At 43.7% G+C, this 17,546-nt stretch overlaps 3 protein-coding genes across 4 annotated transcripts in view; 1 reads left to right on the forward strand and 2 right to left on the reverse strand.

The window, feature by feature from the left end:
* The window catches only part of BDCG_07826 (signal transducing adaptor molecule), a gene marked incomplete at both ends in the record, with an annotated part of 2,541 nt that extends 2,126 nt beyond the window's left edge, over nucleotides 1-415 (reverse strand). The window contains 2 exons of the mRNA XM_045423609.1: nucleotides 260-309; nucleotides 376-415. Coding sequence (XP_045278973.1) covers nucleotides 260-309; nucleotides 376-415 — 90 coding nt within the window. The remainder of the gene's footprint in view (nucleotides 1-259; nucleotides 310-375) is intronic.
* A 505-nt stretch (nucleotides 416-920) lies between these two features.
* BDCG_07827 (STE/STE20/PAKA protein kinase) lies at nucleotides 921-5,777 on the reverse strand. The gene is made up of 5 exons (XM_045423610.1): nucleotides 4,477-5,777; nucleotides 2,921-4,300; nucleotides 2,739-2,838; nucleotides 2,350-2,684; nucleotides 921-2,273 (listed from the first exon to the last, which is right to left on the reverse strand). Exons 1-5 carry the CDS (start codon nucleotides 5,278-5,280, stop codon nucleotides 2,169-2,171), a joined length of 2,724 nt encoding a protein of 907 aa, XP_045278974.1. The 5' UTR covers nucleotides 5,281-5,777; the 3' UTR covers nucleotides 921-2,168.
* Nucleotides 5,778-7,703: 1,926 nt separating this feature from the next.
* On the forward strand, nucleotides 7,704-13,229 carry BDCG_07828. 2 transcript variants are annotated; one of them, XM_045423611.1, is made up of 6 exons: nucleotides 7,704-7,814; nucleotides 7,936-8,355; nucleotides 8,592-9,396; nucleotides 9,488-10,776; nucleotides 10,877-11,853; nucleotides 11,910-13,229. In XM_045423611.1, exons 3-6 carry the CDS (start codon nucleotides 8,593-8,595, stop codon nucleotides 12,908-12,910), a joined length of 4,071 nt encoding a protein of 1,356 aa, XP_045278975.1. In that variant the 5' UTR covers nucleotides 7,704-7,814; nucleotides 7,936-8,355; nucleotide 8,592; the 3' UTR covers nucleotides 12,911-13,229. The 2 variants fall into 2 exon arrangements, with proteins under 2 accessions (XP_045278975.1, XP_045282319.1); XM_045423612.1 differs by lacking the exon at nucleotides 7,704-7,814 and having other exon boundaries at nucleotides 8,307-9,396.
* Nucleotides 13,230-17,546: the final 4,317 nt, after the last annotated feature.

The following is a 17,546-nucleotide window of genomic DNA, read 5'->3' on the forward strand; positions in this document are numbered from 1 at the left end:
AGGTATAAAGTTGCACGTTAGCATTCCGATGCGCAAGTCGCTTTATCATTGCAGCAACCGCATCTTTCGCGCTGTGAGTCCGGCCGAGTACAGTTAGTCTCTATAATAACGCCAGTGATACTGGCTTCATGCAGAGGTTCCAGAGTCATACCCCGTATCCTCACTGCCAACCTTATCACAAACATCCTTTACACCATCGATTGATCAGCAACAAGATAGTCTACGAAAATCGACGCAATTGTTCCGAGAGTTAGCGTACAAGAATAAATTCCCAATTTTCCGATGTCAAGTTCTCATCCGTCGCCTTGGCTATGGGAAGTTGATTAGTATATGTATCACCATGTTTAGGAACTATAAACTCGGAACAACACTCACCAACGGCATCGTCAAATGCATTTTGCTGTGCGCGGAACATGATTTGATCCCGCAGTTGAACCACCAAGGCGGGGGAGCCTCAAGGAAGATGGGGTGGTTAAGTGAGCCGCTGATGAGATGTATTCAAGCTGTCCTAGTCGATGAAAGGAGTATGGAGCGTACAAGATCGTACTTGAAGGCGAAACCAAAGATGACCGGCTGAATGAAAGCTTAAGACGATGCGGTTTGCAGGCAGGCAACCAAGTTTTTCAAGAGTGTGGCACACTTGGATGTCTGGGAAAGATCCGGGCTGGAAACGGCTGGGGAAATGGCAAGGGTGGGGAACAGCGAAGTTCAGTGGACAGGCTGTGCGGGATTCACGCGGTGATGTTCGCAAGGTAGTCCGTAGTGTGTTCCAAGAGGAACTTGTAGTTGATGATGAGGAAATGTTGTTGCGACTGTTTAATATGATTACATAACCTAACCGTCAAAGTTAGTTACAGTTAGATCTAACTTATAGATGAACATGCCGTTTTTTTCGAGAGCATGATCAACTTTTCTTGCCCCATTCAAGCTAACTTTCATTCACATGCGCATATACAGATCCTATTATCATCATGAGATCTAATAATGATGTAGTTGGGACTGCATCAGCAGCAGAGACATAGGTCTAGTGAAAATATGTAGTTATGATGAATTGATAAAAAAAAACTATGGATGTTCAACTGTGTCTCTAACCAAAATACCCGTCCACAATATTACTCTCATTATTGGGAATGAGCAGCAAATCATGAAGAATCAATACTACTGTCGATAAATGGAGAACGCCGCTATGGAATATATTGTGGATGAGGCTGTTATAGACAGGTGCAATAAGATCCTGGAAAACAACTCAAATATAAGAAACGTCTTATGAAGGCTCTATTAAGGATAACCAATGCATGTACGAAATGTTTCAGGCATGAGCACACCAAAATATATTTAGTCTATGCTCCTGGTGTTAGGTGGGATGGAATAAAAGTATGAAGACTGCAATTAGATGCATCCCTGAGTGGGTTGAAGGAGTAAGGGTTCAAAGCGGGAGGTTGATAGAGAAGGCGATATAGATAGGTATCTGCATCTTCTCGATAAGCTGGAACAGTCAAATGAATCCCTTTTTTGTTTTTTTATTGTAGTTGATAATTAAAACTAGACGCCATAAAGCCCACGTTATGTTCATAATCAAAGGATTCGAGATAAGAAAGAAAGGTGAGAAAGAAGTTGTAGATTTCTCAGGGGTGGGTGTGGGGAGTGACCATAAAAATAGACAGCAACGACCGAAAGTGAGAAAAGGATATGTTTATCTGGTCGGAATACAAGTAGGGGACACACCTTCATCCACCTCCATACTCTGGCATATCATCGTTCGTCAGTAAATTACATTCAAGCTGTGGCCCACATTTGGTGCAAATGGGCAGACAAGTGTGGAGACGACATGTAAGCGAAACACGTAAGAGTCAAAGTTTTAGATCAGCGCGTTCTATATTTGGGGTAGACCGCAGATAATTGTGCAGCGAAACAACACAGAATGTCGACAAGCAAAAGATTAACGTGGATATTCCATGCAGAAATTGGGCCATCTAAAATCATGAGCAGGACCTGGGGGCGTAAAATAGAAAGGCATAAGATGATGACATATAGATCAGAGATGGAAAATAATAAAGTAGTAATAAAGAAGGCATGGGTATCGGAGTTAAGGAGTGGAAGAGGAAGATGTTGAGCGTGGTTATTTTCCATCTGGTGTAAGGTTGGATTGTTCACAAGGGTCTTAAGAACTAGCCACCGCCTTTCTGGGCCTTCTCCTGGGCCCTGCTGATTCGGGCAGCTCTAACTAATGGCGCGAGGCTAGGAAGCGGCTCGCACAAGGACATGAAGTTGTGCTACGCGAGTTGAGTTAGCAATTGACGAATATTCGGCGAATATGGCACCAGAGCCGTCTATGGGAAAATCGCCCACCTTGAGCAAGTCATGCGCAGAAGCTCTTTTCTCCGGATCAACCCTCAACGCGAAATGCAAAAATTCTCGGAAAACTGGTGACAGGTTTTGCTCATCTTTAATAGTTGGGGTTCCATTTGTGGCGATAAGATAGAGAGCACGCAGCGGTGATTCGGTGAGATAAGGAGGCTCTCCTTCTATCATCTCAATCGCCATAATACCCAAGCTCCAGATATCGACTTTACGCCCGTATTCCTTGCGTGTGACAACTTCAGGGGCCATCCAATACGGAGTTCCAACCATGGTGTTGCGCTTGTTCTGCGAGTCGTTGATTTGAGCACAAAACCCAAAGTCGGCTAGTTATTTGTCAGCAATAGTAAATAATAAGGTCTAGGTAATTGAAGACTTACTGAGTTTGATGTTGCCATCCAGGGAGAGAAGGATATTATCAGATTTAATATCTCGATGGATAACACCTTTCGAATGGAGGTGTTGTAGGCCGTTGAGAGTCTACTTTAATTAGTACCGCTATTTGGCGTTCTGCCCGCCACGGGCCGGGGAGGGGGGGGGGAATGATGTATCCGGGCCATACCTCTCTACACACTGCCGCAATCTGGCCCTCTGTCATAATGTTGAAGGTAACAACATCGGTCAAACTCCCTCCCTCCATATATTCCATTATGACCCAGAGGTCGCCTCCATGTAAAAAGCTGTCCATAAAATTGACGATGTTTTTGTGCTTGCTGTCTTTCATCACCAGAATCTCATTGATGATAAGATCTTTCTTTGGTTGAAGTTCAAGGTTCATTTGTTTGATCGCCACACATTTGTTGGTCCCGTTCTCATAAGCGGTGTAGACGCCACCGGATGCACCCTGTCCAATTTTATTCAAATTCCTATACTTACGGGTCGGATCACCACTAGAGCATATCGCGTTGAGCCGGGCCTTGATATCAAACCCATTGTTCTGACGGGTTCGCTGACGCGGTCGGGGAGATGGACCAAGGTGACCCTGCTGTTGCTGGTGCGGTGTCTGCTGTATTGCTGGTGCCTTTTGGGGAAAGTGTTGTTGAGGTGTTGGGGGTGTGAACTGCTGGTGTTCAGGCCTCGACGACGACGGATTTGTTAAACCGGTTGATGGTTGGTGCTGTTGTTGAATAGGAGGAGGAACATGTTGCCGATGCATGCGCGGTGGCTGCGATTGGGATTGTGGCCCTTGCTGTTGGCGTTGGCTTCTTGAACGCTCCAGCTGTTTATTGGAAATGGCATGTTGAGCGGCAGTAATGGCTTGTTCCTGAAGCTGCTGATATTGAGCGGGAGACGTAACTTGTGCCGGGACGTTTCTTCCAAGGCTTGCCTCATTGGCATTCGAATTAGATCGACTGGGGCGGGTTTCTAGGGGCAATTGGCTAGATTCTGGGGCTGGTCGTGTCGTAAATGACTGCGTAGGTAACTCCTGCACCGGCCGATTTGACCCATTGACGCTTTCCTTTGAAATAGGGGGTGGGGGGGCAGGTCGAACAGGAACCAAGTTATTAGTTGGCACAACTGGGGGTTTGGGAGCGGCACGGTTTGGCACTCTACTAGACAGGGATGGACTTTTGTTGGGGGAGAGGGGGTTGGCGCCAGATGAGGAGCGCGGGATTGGTGGCGGTGCTCTGGGATTTTCAAAGCTCCCCTCATGGTTCTGAGGGAATCTTGGACTGGTGGGGGGCGAGTTTATGGGGTGTAGTGGTGTAGTATAGGAGCTGGGGCCCAGAGCGCCGGGGGACCCTTTTGAAGCAGGACCAGTGTCATTATGCTCGTGGGCCACTGCATGGTCAAACTTGTGCCAGACCTCGTCTTCATCCCGGCCACCAGCGGTTTTCTCGTAAAATTTCATGATATCTACCATGGTTTGTGGATGCTGTTCTTGTTCCTTCCTCGAAATACCGCTCTCCTGCAGCATACGTTGCCAGTCTTTGGGCAAACCCTAACGGCAAACCAAAAGAGCTTGTTAGTTCAATAACTTTGATAACAAGACTACATAATATCAACCGACACTGAAGCCTTTATAGTCCTAATCGAAAAACAGAAACGGAGGGGAACAAAAAAAAAAAAAAAGAAAATTGCATAGGAGCAGTAAAAGAAGAAGTGTGAAGAAGATACCGTAAATTGACCTGTTTCATTATCATATCCAACATGGGTGACATGAACAGGATTTTCGGGCGCTGAGATTTTGATGTTTCGAGGAGAGCCTAGCATGCTGTTCATGAAGTTGGAGAACCCCGTTTTACGTCTACTCAAACCTAGCCTGCCACCGCCGCCGCCACCACCTCCGCTCTCATCAGAATATCGCTTTGACGATGAAATGTTCGCGCCATCTTCAGCGGGAGGGGTAGGGGAGGGATCCATGGGTTGTGGGGCGGATGTGAAGCTGGCAGACTCTCTCAGGGAGGGCTTTGAGGATCCGGGGCCAGGGCTAGTGTTGTAAGAGGGGAGGAGAGGTGGACGACGGCTAGACTGGGGTTCGTCGCCTGGGCTGGATGAATCGAGGGCGTTGAGCATAGTCCGCGCGTCGAAAGCGCTTCCTATGAAATCATCGGAACTTCGATCGGTAAAGGAAAGACGATGGGGATATTGAGGGCGGGGATGGATAGAGGTGTTGGACAAAGACGGGCCAAAGTCGTTTGTAGGAGCTGTGGTGAGGACTGGTGATTGGTGAGCGCTGTGCTGATCGAGAGAAGAGGAGGAGGAACCGAAGGCGTCGTTGGATTTGGTTCGGAGGTGTTCACGGCTAGAACCAGCGTGGGAGCGGGGATAGACTGGGGCAGAAGGGTGTCGTCGAAGAGATGTGGCGCTTGGTTGTTTCTTAAGAGACCAGGAACTGGAAGATAGTTGATGGGGATGTTTGTGAAGTTTGGTGGAAGGACGTCGTTGTTGTTTGAGAGGAGGGGGGTTTGCTTGGTCCATAGTTATCCCTGGGATCAAGGATCGAAAGCGCCCGACCGCGGCCACGACAGCAGCGACAGTAATGTAATGACAACGAACAGGACCAACAACCAGACCACGACGACTGAAGCCGCCGCGAGAGAATAGCAGGCAGAAGAGGGCGAAGAGACAAAATCACCGAGAGTAGCAATTGGCAGAGAGCGAAAAGACGAAAGACGGTAAGAAAGTACGAAGAAGGGATTGGGAGGAGTGTAGTGTGTGGCGGCAACAAGCAGCAACTGAAGGGGGTTACGAGATGGGATCGATCGAGGGAAGAGAGAAGCAGAGAGAAAGAGAGGGAGAGAAAATAGTTTTAGATCGCAAGCCACCACCACGATAGGATAGAGAGGGAAACTGGCTTGACTGGCAACAACCTAATAGCTGTTCGTTTTCGTGGGAGGGAGCCAACCTCTCTCTCTCTGCACCCTACCCTACCCTACCCTGGGGTAATTAAAACTTTTAGTTAAAAGACTCTGGTGAAAAAAAAAAAAAAAAAAAAGCAAGGCGTGGGGTGGGATTGGTGAAAGAGATACCAGGGGAATAGGAGAAAGAAGGATGAGTAACTATGTAAATAATAATAATAATAGGTAAATAGGTAAATAGGTAAATAGGGAACGAAAGCGATACGATACGCTGCAGTGGAATTGGAAACGCAGGCTTGAGCGTTGCTGTGCTGTGCTGGAGTTGCGCAGCGAATGCGACGGGGGGAAGAAGAAGAAGAAGAGATTTGTTTCGTTGAATGGTTGGTTGTGAGGAATAATAATAATGAGTAGCGGAGGGAAGGGGATGGTTTGGTTTGCTGCGATATACTTGGTACCGTACATGTATGTGTGTTATGTGTGTATGTGTACATGTACAGTACATGTACAATACCAAACAAGTATAGTCCAATACAGTACAGTCCTATACAATATCATACAATACGAAAACAGTTATAATGTATAATGCAAGTAGAATCTTCCCGACAAATGGTGGTGGTACGGTACGGTACCACATAAGTACAGTACATGTATGTATTGTACACATACAGTACAGTACCTTCCTCGTTATAGGCGTGTTGTCGCGCGCCCTGAACGAGACTCGAACAGCGGGTAATACCGTACGCGTGGCCATAAAACATTATTATTATTATTCCCCGCGGGTAACCACAGACGCTTTGTTTACATTCTTATTCTTATTATTATTATTATTACAGATCGATCGCATGGTTAAACTTAATAAGTTAAACTACTTATTACTATCCATGGAGGGATCCATCTTTGACCGGCGAGGCGTGACGTGACGGATGTTCAACAAAAAAGAAGCTATTCTGCTTCGCCTTTATGCTGGATGCATGTTTCCTTTGCTACCTTAGGCCATTGTCAGCTGTGTGAGTGTGTAGTATGGTGGTTTCATCTCATAAATAGCTCCGGGGAGGCCCGAGAGCGCGATGATGAGTATTTGTGTTAGGTTAGTTTAACACTGCAATGTGCGTGGTGTGTTTTATAATTATTATAAAGAGATGGGATGGAAACCACGCCAAATTTCACTGCCCTGTATTCGGTACTATGACGACCAACAGCTTCATCATACGGAGTACAAGAGCCTACCTACCCTACCCTGCACAGGCGTTTTGATCTCTTCGGCTTGAACCCATCGTGTCATATCTATCCTATCTTGCGTGTTTTTGCTGGCTATACTCCGTACATGAGGATCAAATGCGTCGTTGTGGCCAGGGAAATCACTGTCAGCAGCATAATTTGAGCCTCCAAAGGGTTGATTTCAATATTCGAGAAAGGTCCTGGCGCTGGGCGCAACCAAGGTTTTTTTAATCTGTAATCTTATTATATTAAAAGATAAAAAAAAAAGACAAAAAGATTAATAAAAGAGTAATGGTACCAAAGTTTTTTGCCACACGCACGACTTGGACTACACTAACCACGATGTACAATAATGTGCAGTAACTACAAGTACATGTACATGTACATATACAGTAAACCATACGAAAATGAAGCCATGAGAAGATTAATTGAACCGCTCTTCCACTGCACCGCACTGGCTGTCGGTTTGTCCAGATTTGCCAGGGCTTGCCAGGCCTTAACTAGACGTTAATGAGTAGTTACTACTATTAAAGTTAAGTTATGCTGAAAAATAAAGTCTTCGACAATTAAACATAGGAAGTTAGTAGAAAAGTTAAACTGGTTAACTTAAATATAACTACGGAGTACGTCACGAATTGGGGTAATAATAATAATAGATGATTTGTGTTGCCAGAAGAGGGTCTGGTCTCTCTCGGTCTCTACAGTCAGTCAATACCTGTGTAATTGACTGATTCATCTTATTAGTTATTAAATACGCTGTACGGAGTAACTAACTACTCCGTAGTGAGAAGAAAGATCTCTGCTGAACGAGGTACTTCCCCATGGAAGTGTGGATATTTGTATCCATTCAATAGATAACCTCTTAAACTGTTGCATGCGATCAGAAGAACTTCCAGTAATAAAGGGTATTATTGTTAAAGGGCGCTATGAACATCGGTATCTATTTCCAGCTTCAAAGTCCGTACGGAGTACATAATACATAATAATACTGCGTACATACGCAGTAATAACTAATAAGTAGTAACTAAGTAATTAATGGGTCACTATAACGTGATAGATAAGTCTAATGCCCAATGCGGCTAGCTCTTTGCGAACTGCAACGTTGCCTCCAAGTCCAAAGGTTGAACGACGAACTTCTTCGAAACCTCGACATCCGAACCTCAAACCAACATCTTCGAAAAACAAGCAAAGAAGCGAGGAAAGCCGCTCAATTGCACGTCGACGTCCTATTCCCCAATTCACTTCGAACAGCATTCGCTATCTTCTAGCCTCTCATCGTTACCCGCCAGTTTGGATCCGTTTTTGGTGTCCGTGATGGAGTGATCAATTCGCTTTTCCCTCCCTCCTCCTTCCGTCTCTCTCGTGCTCTCCCGACTCCGCGGTCCATTTGCCTCTCTTCAATTTCATTTTAGCTACTTCAATTCAGTACATATTGCTTGTTTCTGCTTTGGAATTGGTTATATCGACCTGCCTTACAGTATGTGTCCCTACAAACATTCCCCAGCTTGAAATCCCAGCTTCCTCTTTTCTTCTTTCTTTTCTTCTTTCTTTTCTCTTTTACCGCATCTTTTATTGTTTCTGGCCCAGCAAGTGGTGATTGCATGCATTAATAGCAATCAACAGTTTCTCTTTTTTTTTTTTTTTTTTTTTGGTGAACCGCATAAGTCTATAGTTTGAGCCTTACTCGTTTCGAATCTCTCCCTGTCAATCCAGTATGAGTGCCCACATGCTCGAACCCACCGCCAATGGAACCACCACGGTGAGCTCCAAGTCGCCAGCCGCCCTCCTTAAAGAACAACACACCCGTGACGACTCTCACAAGGTCACTGTGGAAGATGTACCCGATGAGTATGATATCCAGCATCCGTCGCCGTCTGGTCCCGCTACGCAAGCCCCTGTAGAGTCCTTGGAACCCAGCCCAAGTGTCCCTAAGACTTCTGCGGCTGTCGAGAAGCCGTCTATGGACTCGGTTTCCTCTGTTACCACCGCCAACTCCGCTACCCAAAAGGCTCCGACTTTTGATGTGCAGTCTGAGGAGTTGTTTCCTGCATTGGGTGGAGCGCCAAATTCCCGCACCGCTACAGCTGTTCCAATGGCATGGGGTGCGAGGAAATCAGCAGGTCGAAATCCACCTACTGCCAACGGCTCGTCGAACCGGGGGCATCCGCCATCGCAGTTTTCGAGTAACGCTTCCTCACGTACGCCAACACCAGCTCCCGGTTTGGTCACATCTAATTCCATGACGGCCACATCGAGTGGTGGCGCTCTGGGAGGCCCAAAGATTATGACCATGCCAGGCAAGCATGTCGAGAGAATTCGTTTCGCTCCTTCGCAGATGCTCCCACGGAGCCAGTTGAAGAAACCTATAAGGGATATCCTTCGCGATACTAGTAGGAGATTCAAGGCCGTTGTGGACATGTATAACGGCCCTGGGGAATCCATCATTTTCGAAGGCAAGGGATCCGTGGACGCTGTTCGCCAGGCACTCAAGGAAGTGGCCCAACAGGTTGGTTCCAAGGTATGTGGATTTCTAAAATACCCCTTTCCATGCCCCGCGTTATGTGTCCCCCAGCTGACCACAAGGGGAAAAAAAATCCTGCTCATAAAAGCAATCCGTGCTCGTGCCAATTCCGGCGTCAGCTAGACCTCATATCATTGGCCGGCAAGGAGTGGTTGTGCAGGGAATTCATGACCGAACCGGTGCTCGAATTAATGTCCCCAGGCCAGAAGGGCCGTCACTTGCCGACGATGATGATAGTGTTACAATAGATGTTCGCATTGAAGGGGATGCTGTGGCCGCAGAAATGGCAAGAAGGGAAATAGAGACGATCGTGAAGGAACGGTCGTTTAATATCAACCTGCGCCTAAAAAGCATTGCACCTGAACTTTTCCCTTTCATTGCCGGCGCCCACAATATACATTTGCAGCAACTTGAAGAGCGTACGAAGGCACAGATTCGAATTCCGCACTATGACACATGGTCACGCCCCCCTCCCTCTGAGGCGGCCCAAGGCCAAATTAAATTTTCCCCTGATCCTGACAAGTACATTCAAATTTCTGGCGAGCGGAGTGCCGCACAAGAAGCCCGCGCCGAAATTGAGAGACGTGCCGATGAATTACAGCGACAAATCACCGTACGACAGCTGGCAATCAATCGAGGACAGCATCAGTTTATTTTGGGCGGCGTCAACGATTCATTGCACGAATTCTTAGCCCAGACGGGCTGCTCGATAGTGCTACCACCCGCAAGTGACGATACAGAGTTTTTGACTATCACAGGGCCCCCTGACCAAATCGAATTCGGAATTAATCGTGCCATGGACCTGGCCACTAGCATGCAAATGGCCAGTATTGATGTATCTAGGCAGCACCCAACAGCGCCCGTTGGCGCCCATGTCCACGCTCGAGCTCTTACTTCCTACTTAAAGCAGCGACAAGCTATTAAGGAGCTAGAGAGGCTATATGATGCCCACATTGTTCTCCCCTCGTCGTCAGATGGCCCTGTTACCTGGGAAGTCTACTCGAGAGACGGGAAAAACACCATCCGAGCACGATCCGATATTACCAACCTGATCCAGGCGCATCCTCCATCTAAACTTGCGCCATTACCCATTGACCCTTTCTTCCACTCCTATCTTCGCACCCGCATTGGGCCCCAACTGAAGGATAATTTTGGTGTACACTTAGTTCTACCAGATGACCCAGATAGTACCAATGTTGTACTCGTATACGAAGGAGAGACATGGGTCGCAGGAGTAGACGACCTCCCGAAACGTCGTCCGTTGCCTAATGAACTGGAGGTATTTGACAAGGCATTAGCGGAGGCAAAGAACCATCTTTTGATGTCTTTGGGGGATCAACACAACATCTGCACTAAAATAGTCATGGTTCCACTGAAGTATGTTTTTCCTCCATATTACGCGCGCAATACATTTTCCCATTTCACTTCTCTTTAATGGATCCTTAGATTTGCATAGTCTTACTCATCTATCAACTAGGTATCACGATAAACTCCGCAAATTCATTAACCGAGAACAACAAGCCAAAGGAGAGGAGTACATCCCTATCCGCGTTAGTGCGGCCGGAGAACAGATACAACTTCGTGGCCGTACTTCCGATGTCGAAGAACTCGCCTCTAAAGTCGAAGGTTTCGTTTTAGAGCAACAAAAGGACGATTTAGAGAGGGGTTACACTACCTCCTTCGATTTTCCACAAAAGTATGCAAATTTCCTTATTGGTAAAAGGGGCGAAAATATCAATAATCTCCGAGAGGAATTCGACGTTGACATCAAGGTGGAAAATGGCAAAGTCGAGGTCAAAGGCCCGAAAATCAAGGCGGATGGGTGTAGAGCCCGGATTATTGCACTGGGAAAAAAGTTAGAGGATGAGACTACCTTCGTGTTGAAGATCCCTCAGCAGTATCATCGCGATTTGATCGGACAAAAGGGCAGTCAGGTTAACCGCCTTCAAGACCGGTATAATGTTCGAGTCCAGTTCCCTCGAGTCTCCAATCTTCCCACAAACGACGACCAATCCGTTGCCGACACCACAAGCGAAATGGGGGCGAACCGAAACGTTCGTCCTACCCAGGCCACTGACGAGATTGTCGTTCGTGGCCCTCGTAAGGGTGCAGAAGGGGCTCGGGAGGAAATTCTTAGCCTCTACCAGTGGGTCGTGGACCACTCTCACGTGGATTCCGTGTCCGTCTCACAGAGCCAAATTCCTATGTTAATCGGCCAACGAGGCCGTGAAATGGATAGACTACGGGCAGATACCGGCGCTCAGATCGATGTCCCTAGTGCCAACGACCCTTCAGATGCGGCTGGGAGGGTGACTATTAATCTCAAAGGGACGAAAAAACAAGTTGCAGACGCGAAGAAGTTATTGCTTCAGCGAGCGCAAGAGTTCGATTCAACTGTTGTCAAAACCATCGATGTAGACAAAAAGCACCACAAGGCGTTGATCGGTGGTGGCGGTTAGTACCCAACCTGTGTTTCTCTCGAAAAGTCATTATTAGCTAACTTTCAACAGGTGCGACTATTCGGAAGATTGTAAGTGATGCTGGTGGGCCGAGCGATGGGAGTGCAGCCCGGATGGTGAAATTTCCCCCCCCGGGTAGTGACGAGTCCGTTATTCGTCTGGAAGGAAACTCCGCAGTTATAGAAAGAATCGTTGCAGCAATCGAAGATTTCGTTCGAGAGAAGAACGACCAGATCGTAACATCTATTGATGTTCCCCAAGCACAACATAGATTTTTAATTGGTCGGGGTGGAGAAACTAGACGGAACATAGAGAGCCAGTTTAAGATCACTCTTGACATACCAAAACAAGGGTCTGGCCGCACTGACATTAAGATCAGAGGATCAAGTGATGCAGTTCACCAGGCGAAAGCTCACATCCAATCTCTTATCAAAGAGCAGCATGCCGACAGCATCCTGGTGCCAGTTAATTTGCATCATGCGATTGCTGACAATGGCCTCTTGTTTCGCCGGCTCCGAAACGAATATCAAGTGAGCGTTGACCATGCGGGGCATCAAATCCCGCCACGTCCTTCTCCTGTCGACTCTCGCAACGGAATTAACGGTCAGAACGGTTCTCTCCCCTTGATTACAGATGATCCTCACACCACCGCTGCCACGCATTCCTGGAAAATAGTGGACGTGGACCCTAGCGAATCAGCCCAGTCGAATTTGCCGAAGGCCATTCCCTGGGTTTTTTCAGGCACTCCAGACAATGTCGCAAAGGCAAAATCAATTGTCGAAATGTCTCTCCAGACAGCACCGCAACACTCTGCCACTGGATATTTGATCCTTCCAGACCCTAAAACTTATCGATTGGTTATCGGACCCGGTGGCAGCACAATCAACGAGATTCGCAAACAAACGAGCTGTAGGATCAACGTGCCAAAGAACCAGGCGCAAGGCGAGGCTATTGAGATCAAGGGACCAAGGGCTAGTCTGGAACCAGCTAAGGACATGATCTTGGAGGCTGTACTAGGCGGTGGCGCCAGAGGCAATGGATCCTACCGTTAATCATTGCGGGGAGGTTTCGAATATGTATGTACACTTACTTATACACCGACGCGCAGAAAGAACTTTGGAGAGGCAGATAAGACGAAGGTTAGAACCACTTACGTAGGCAAAGTTGATGTAGTTGTGGTAATCTCAACATCACGAGAATCAAAATTTCCTTTATCATTAGCGAAGAATCTGATATGTAGTTTCCAATGACAGCCCTCTATAGTGAATATCTACGAGCTGTGTGACTTTGTCTTTGATTTGAGTATTCTTGATAATGCATCGAGCAATTATTGCCGCTGCTGATATGGAGAACCTTCCCCCTTTTCCTATTCCAGGGGCAAGCAATTAGCTGACCGTCATGCCTTCGCTTGGCCTTGAGCATTACGATGCCCTTTAGGCGTAAGACATTGAACGTCTGTACTATCTGGAAACTCCCCCGTTTATAAACTCGGCTGTCGATATTTTGGGGTATGGTGGGAGTTTTTTGCAGAAGTAAGTTATGCCACTTCCCTTTCGTAAAACAAGTCTACAGCCGATTGCCGTCAGCATCTTAACAACTGCTGCACATCTTCTCTCAACTCTAAATTCTCCAACAAAGCAGGGAGCTGTACTTCAACAGCCCCGAGGCTAACATTTGTTCATCAATCGCGTCGGACTCTGCAAGCCGATTTACAATCCTCATGTAAGCTAGCTCGCATTGAAACACGCTTTCTAGGCTTTGCTGAGAGGAGTCCCTCTCCTCTCACACGGTCTCGGACTTCCTATCACCAAGAGAGACTGAGAACGGCCGAATAACAATGACCTCGCCCGAGTGTTAGCATCGAAGATGTTCGCGTCCACGAGACCGCACCCACGATCAATGGTGAAACTTCTCTTTGGTCACTCTTCTCGCCATGGCGACCGGAAGAATCTTCATGTAAGAGTAATTTTTTATTTTTATTTTTTCTTTTTTGGACCAATTGACAATGACAATCCGAGATAGGTTACGTCATCATCATCACGTGAATCCCATCCCCAGTTTCAGGCTTAGATGTTATCTCAGCGGGCTCAGACCTCTGGCTCGGTTTGAACGGGTTGCAGCATTATTATTAACTAATCCGGCATGACACTAACCTACTTTTGATACAAGTCATGTGCTCAGAGCAATTCTCACCAGAGGGTCTGAGAAGAAATGATTCCATCTTCAATGAAGATTTCTGAGATTTATAAGAATTTTTCAGATTCTTTAACTTTGACTTTCTATTACTATATATTCACATATCTTTGAGATTTGAAAATCATCTTAGCTTATAGCTAAAGAGAAGAAGAATAGAAATATTTCTTTAATATTTTAAAAAAATCTATATTTAAGATAGATGTATACTCTTAAAAATAATTATATTTTTTAATCTCAGAATTTCTAAGAGCTTTTTTTTATATGAGAAATTGAATCAAAATTCCTGTGTTCAAAAACATACTAGTCAACTTTGAGATGATACTTCTATTCTAAGAACTTGAGATATGAATATAAAAATCAGATACATCACAAGAATATTATTATTCTAAGGTTTTAAGATAATACAGTGTAAGAATAAGTGCTCGCAGGCGATTATTCAGGTGTTTACAGCTTGGCGTGATATGTACTGTTAACTACTAGAAGTATTCATGATAGAAAGATAAAATGTAAAGATTAAATATATAATAGTATTCAAGCTGAGTTGTGAATAGTATTCACAAACTTCAGTCTATATAGTTGTGTATAGTTAAGAGCTGCTAGCTCTATTAATTATATAAGAGATAGAAATAGAGATAAAGAATCTGTAAGAAGTGAGATTTCTTATATACTTCTCTCTCTCTAAGACTTCATCTGCAAAGTCTTTCACTGAGTGACTTTATAGAATCAGCTCAGCACTGCAGTGAATTCACACCTGATCTTCAGATCAGCAGTTAATTTCATGTCTCTTTCAGACCAGTCTCTGACTCTAAGCAGTGCAGTTTCTTTCTTTGCTGAAAGTCTTCTTATAAGTAATTTCTTATAGACTCTAGTTAATAGTTCTTATAAAGCTTCTGATATTATCAGTGTCTTCTACAGCTCTGCAGGCCTATAATCATCTTCTCTCTGCTCACACAATCTCTGATCAGATATATGCAAATATGTCTAGGTTTCTCATCAATGATTCTCATGTCACAGCACATTTTCACAATTTCATTGTCAATGAGAGATGAGTCTCTGAATACCTGCAAAATCTGAATAATCAAGACAATGTGAATGCTATGAATTTATAATAGAAGTTAATCTGAGCAGATGAGCTCTCTCTCTGTGTCTTAATTGTTTTCAGACTGAATACTTCAGCATAACTGAGAGAGTGAATATAGCTTTGTAAGAAGTATCTGATCACATACACAGATAATCAGTTCTTAAGACTCTGCTATAACTGTGTATATTCTAGTGTTCAACTCTTCTGAAGTCTGTGCATTTCTGACAGTCTTTGTATCAAATGCAATAATTGTCTGTACTACAGATATAATACTCTCTGCTTCTTTAAAGAAGAAAATTAATAGTTATGAGAGAATTGAGTATTACAGATGATAAGAATGTGAGTTTGAGTTTTCTTTATTTTTTCTTTATTAATCTTCAAATTGTGTTCACAGTTCTGTTTGTTTTCTTATTTTTTAACTTTAATAAGAATATGATTTCTTCTTTTCTTGTATATACTGCAGACTGTTCATTCTAGTAGAAACTCATTATCTTATAGACTAGAATTTATAAATAACAGTATTAATATCTTTATTATAATCAGATTCTTAGTGAAGATTACATTATTCTAACTTATCAGAATTTATAATATGAAAGTCATGTCTCAGCTTCTGCAGATGTCTTATCTATCTGAATGATTTTCAAGTGAACTCATTCATCTTGTCAGAATACTCTTGTTACTGAACCTTGAATCAGAGCTTGTAATCTCACTTCTCTGAGTTAATAATCTCTTTAATCTGATATTCTCTTTTACTCTTTAGTGTTTCATAGATAGAGTAATGAGTCATAGAATTCTCTTCTAAGAATTTCTTATATTCACAGAGTAAAGAGACATAAAAAACATTGTATATTTGTAACTTAGATAACAGTTTTAATCTGTAGAACTATAAGCTAACTTTCTTCACAATCTTATAAGACTCTGTTTATAAGAGATTTAGCTTCTTACTAGATCTCTGTGTAATAATATTTTCTAGACTCAGTCAGACTCTATCATCTTTCTTAAAACTTTTTATAATATACTTGAAGTCATAGTATCTCTTCTGATACTCTTGAGTCTTTCTCAAGAATTCACAGACTTTCTCTCAAATCTTCTGAATTCTCTCAGTCTGTTTATGAGCATCATCACACTTTATAGTGTACTCTCACAGATCTATCAAGATTATCTGTGAATAAGTCTCAGTGAGTATCTTAAAGAGAGTTTTACCTGTGCTGATATACTTTGAGTTGTTGTATATAAACTTCATAAGTGATAATCAATATATTTAGTTATTCTGATTGTAATTGACAAAGCACTGCAGATACTGTTTTAATATACTTATTAGATATTCTGTCTGATCATCTGTCTGTTGATGAAAAGCTGTGCTTAGATCTCACAAGATCTTCAGTATAGTTATCAGATCAGATCAGAACTCTTCTGTAAAGATTGATTCTCTATCTGAGACAATGTTCATAGACAACTCATGCAACTGAATCATATTGTGAATGAAGATGTAAGTTAAATTCTTTAACTTCAAGTTCTTGCAGATGAGTATAAAGTGTGTTATCTTGATAAAGTAATTCACTATCATCAGCACACTGTCAAAGCAGGTATTATATATGTTCTTGCTTTCAGAGAGACTTATAAGAGCATTCATTTCTAGCTGTTTTCAAGATTTCTGTGAAATGAGTAGAGAAGTAAGTTCTTCATATAATCTGAATCACACTATTCATGAATTCTGATAAATAGTATAAGAATTCACTATCTTCTTCACAAGTTCTCATATCTTCAGTCAGAAGTATTTTCTTATAAGCAACTCATGAGTTCTAGTGTCTGTAAAATGACCTGCTAGAGAAGAGTCATGATGTCTTTTAATAAGTTCTATATATAGAAACTTATTTACAGGTATATAAATTCAGCTCTCTCTTTGCAAGAGACTATTTAAGTCTCTTCAATTCTTTATTTCTGCAGAGTTAATCTCTGCTATAAGTAGTTTCTAAATATACTGAGCATATTCATTCTTCAGTTGCAGTTCAGACAATCTGAATAGAAGATCTTATAAAGACTTATACTCTGTTTCTTCTTATATCAGATCTTTCACAGTGCTTCTCAAAGCCTGCAAACTCTTCAGATTATAGATACTCTCTTCAAGAATTCTCACAGAGATTCTCAGAGTGTTGACTCTCAGTGTTGTAGAGAGTAGTTGCACAGACTTCTTTTCTCTCTTCTCTCTCTTCTCTTATAAGAGATTGAGAGACTCTTCAGTCAATCTCTTTACAACACTCAGTCTGAGTATCTTATAAAGCTTTTCTATCTTCTCTAGTCTCTCTGTATCTGTTACTTTGATCTTCTTAATATAGTCTGATCTATGAGAGAATCTGTCTGCTGAGTTCTTAGTTCTCTTAATATGTTCTATTTTAAACTAGAACTCACTC

This window comes from Blastomyces dermatitidis, assembly GCF_000003525.1.
Source record: "Blastomyces dermatitidis ER-3 genomic scaffold supercont1.9, whole genome shotgun sequence".
Classification (NCBI taxonomy): Eukaryota; Fungi; Ascomycota; class Eurotiomycetes; order Onygenales; family Ajellomycetaceae; genus Blastomyces; species Blastomyces dermatitidis.

Bases quoted from the DNA above. Each gene is read 5' to 3' on its own strand.
- BDCG_07827 (XM_045423610.1), bottom strand. From the start codon at position 5,280: ATGGACCAAGCAAACCCCCCTCCTCTCAAACAACAACGACGTCCTTCC. The intron at 2,685-2,738 runs GTAAGTCTTCAA...ACAAATAACTAG, and splicing joins GGATGGCAACATCAAACTCA to CCGACTTTGGGTTTTGTGCT. The intron at 2,274-2,349 runs GTGGGCGATTTT...CAACTCGCGTAG, and splicing joins CTGCGCATGACTTGCTCAAG to CACAACTTCATGTCCTTGTG.
- BDCG_07828 (XM_045423611.1), top strand. From the start codon at position 8,593: ATGAGTGCCCACATGCTCGAACCCACCGCCAATGGAACCACCACGGTG. The intron at 10,777-10,876 runs GTATGTTTTTCC...TCTATCAACTAG, and splicing joins ATAGTCATGGTTCCACTGAA to GTATCACGATAAACTCCGCA. The intron at 11,854-11,909 runs GTTAGTACCCAA...AACTTTCAACAG, and splicing joins GGCGTTGATCGGTGGTGGCG to GTGCGACTATTCGGAAGATT.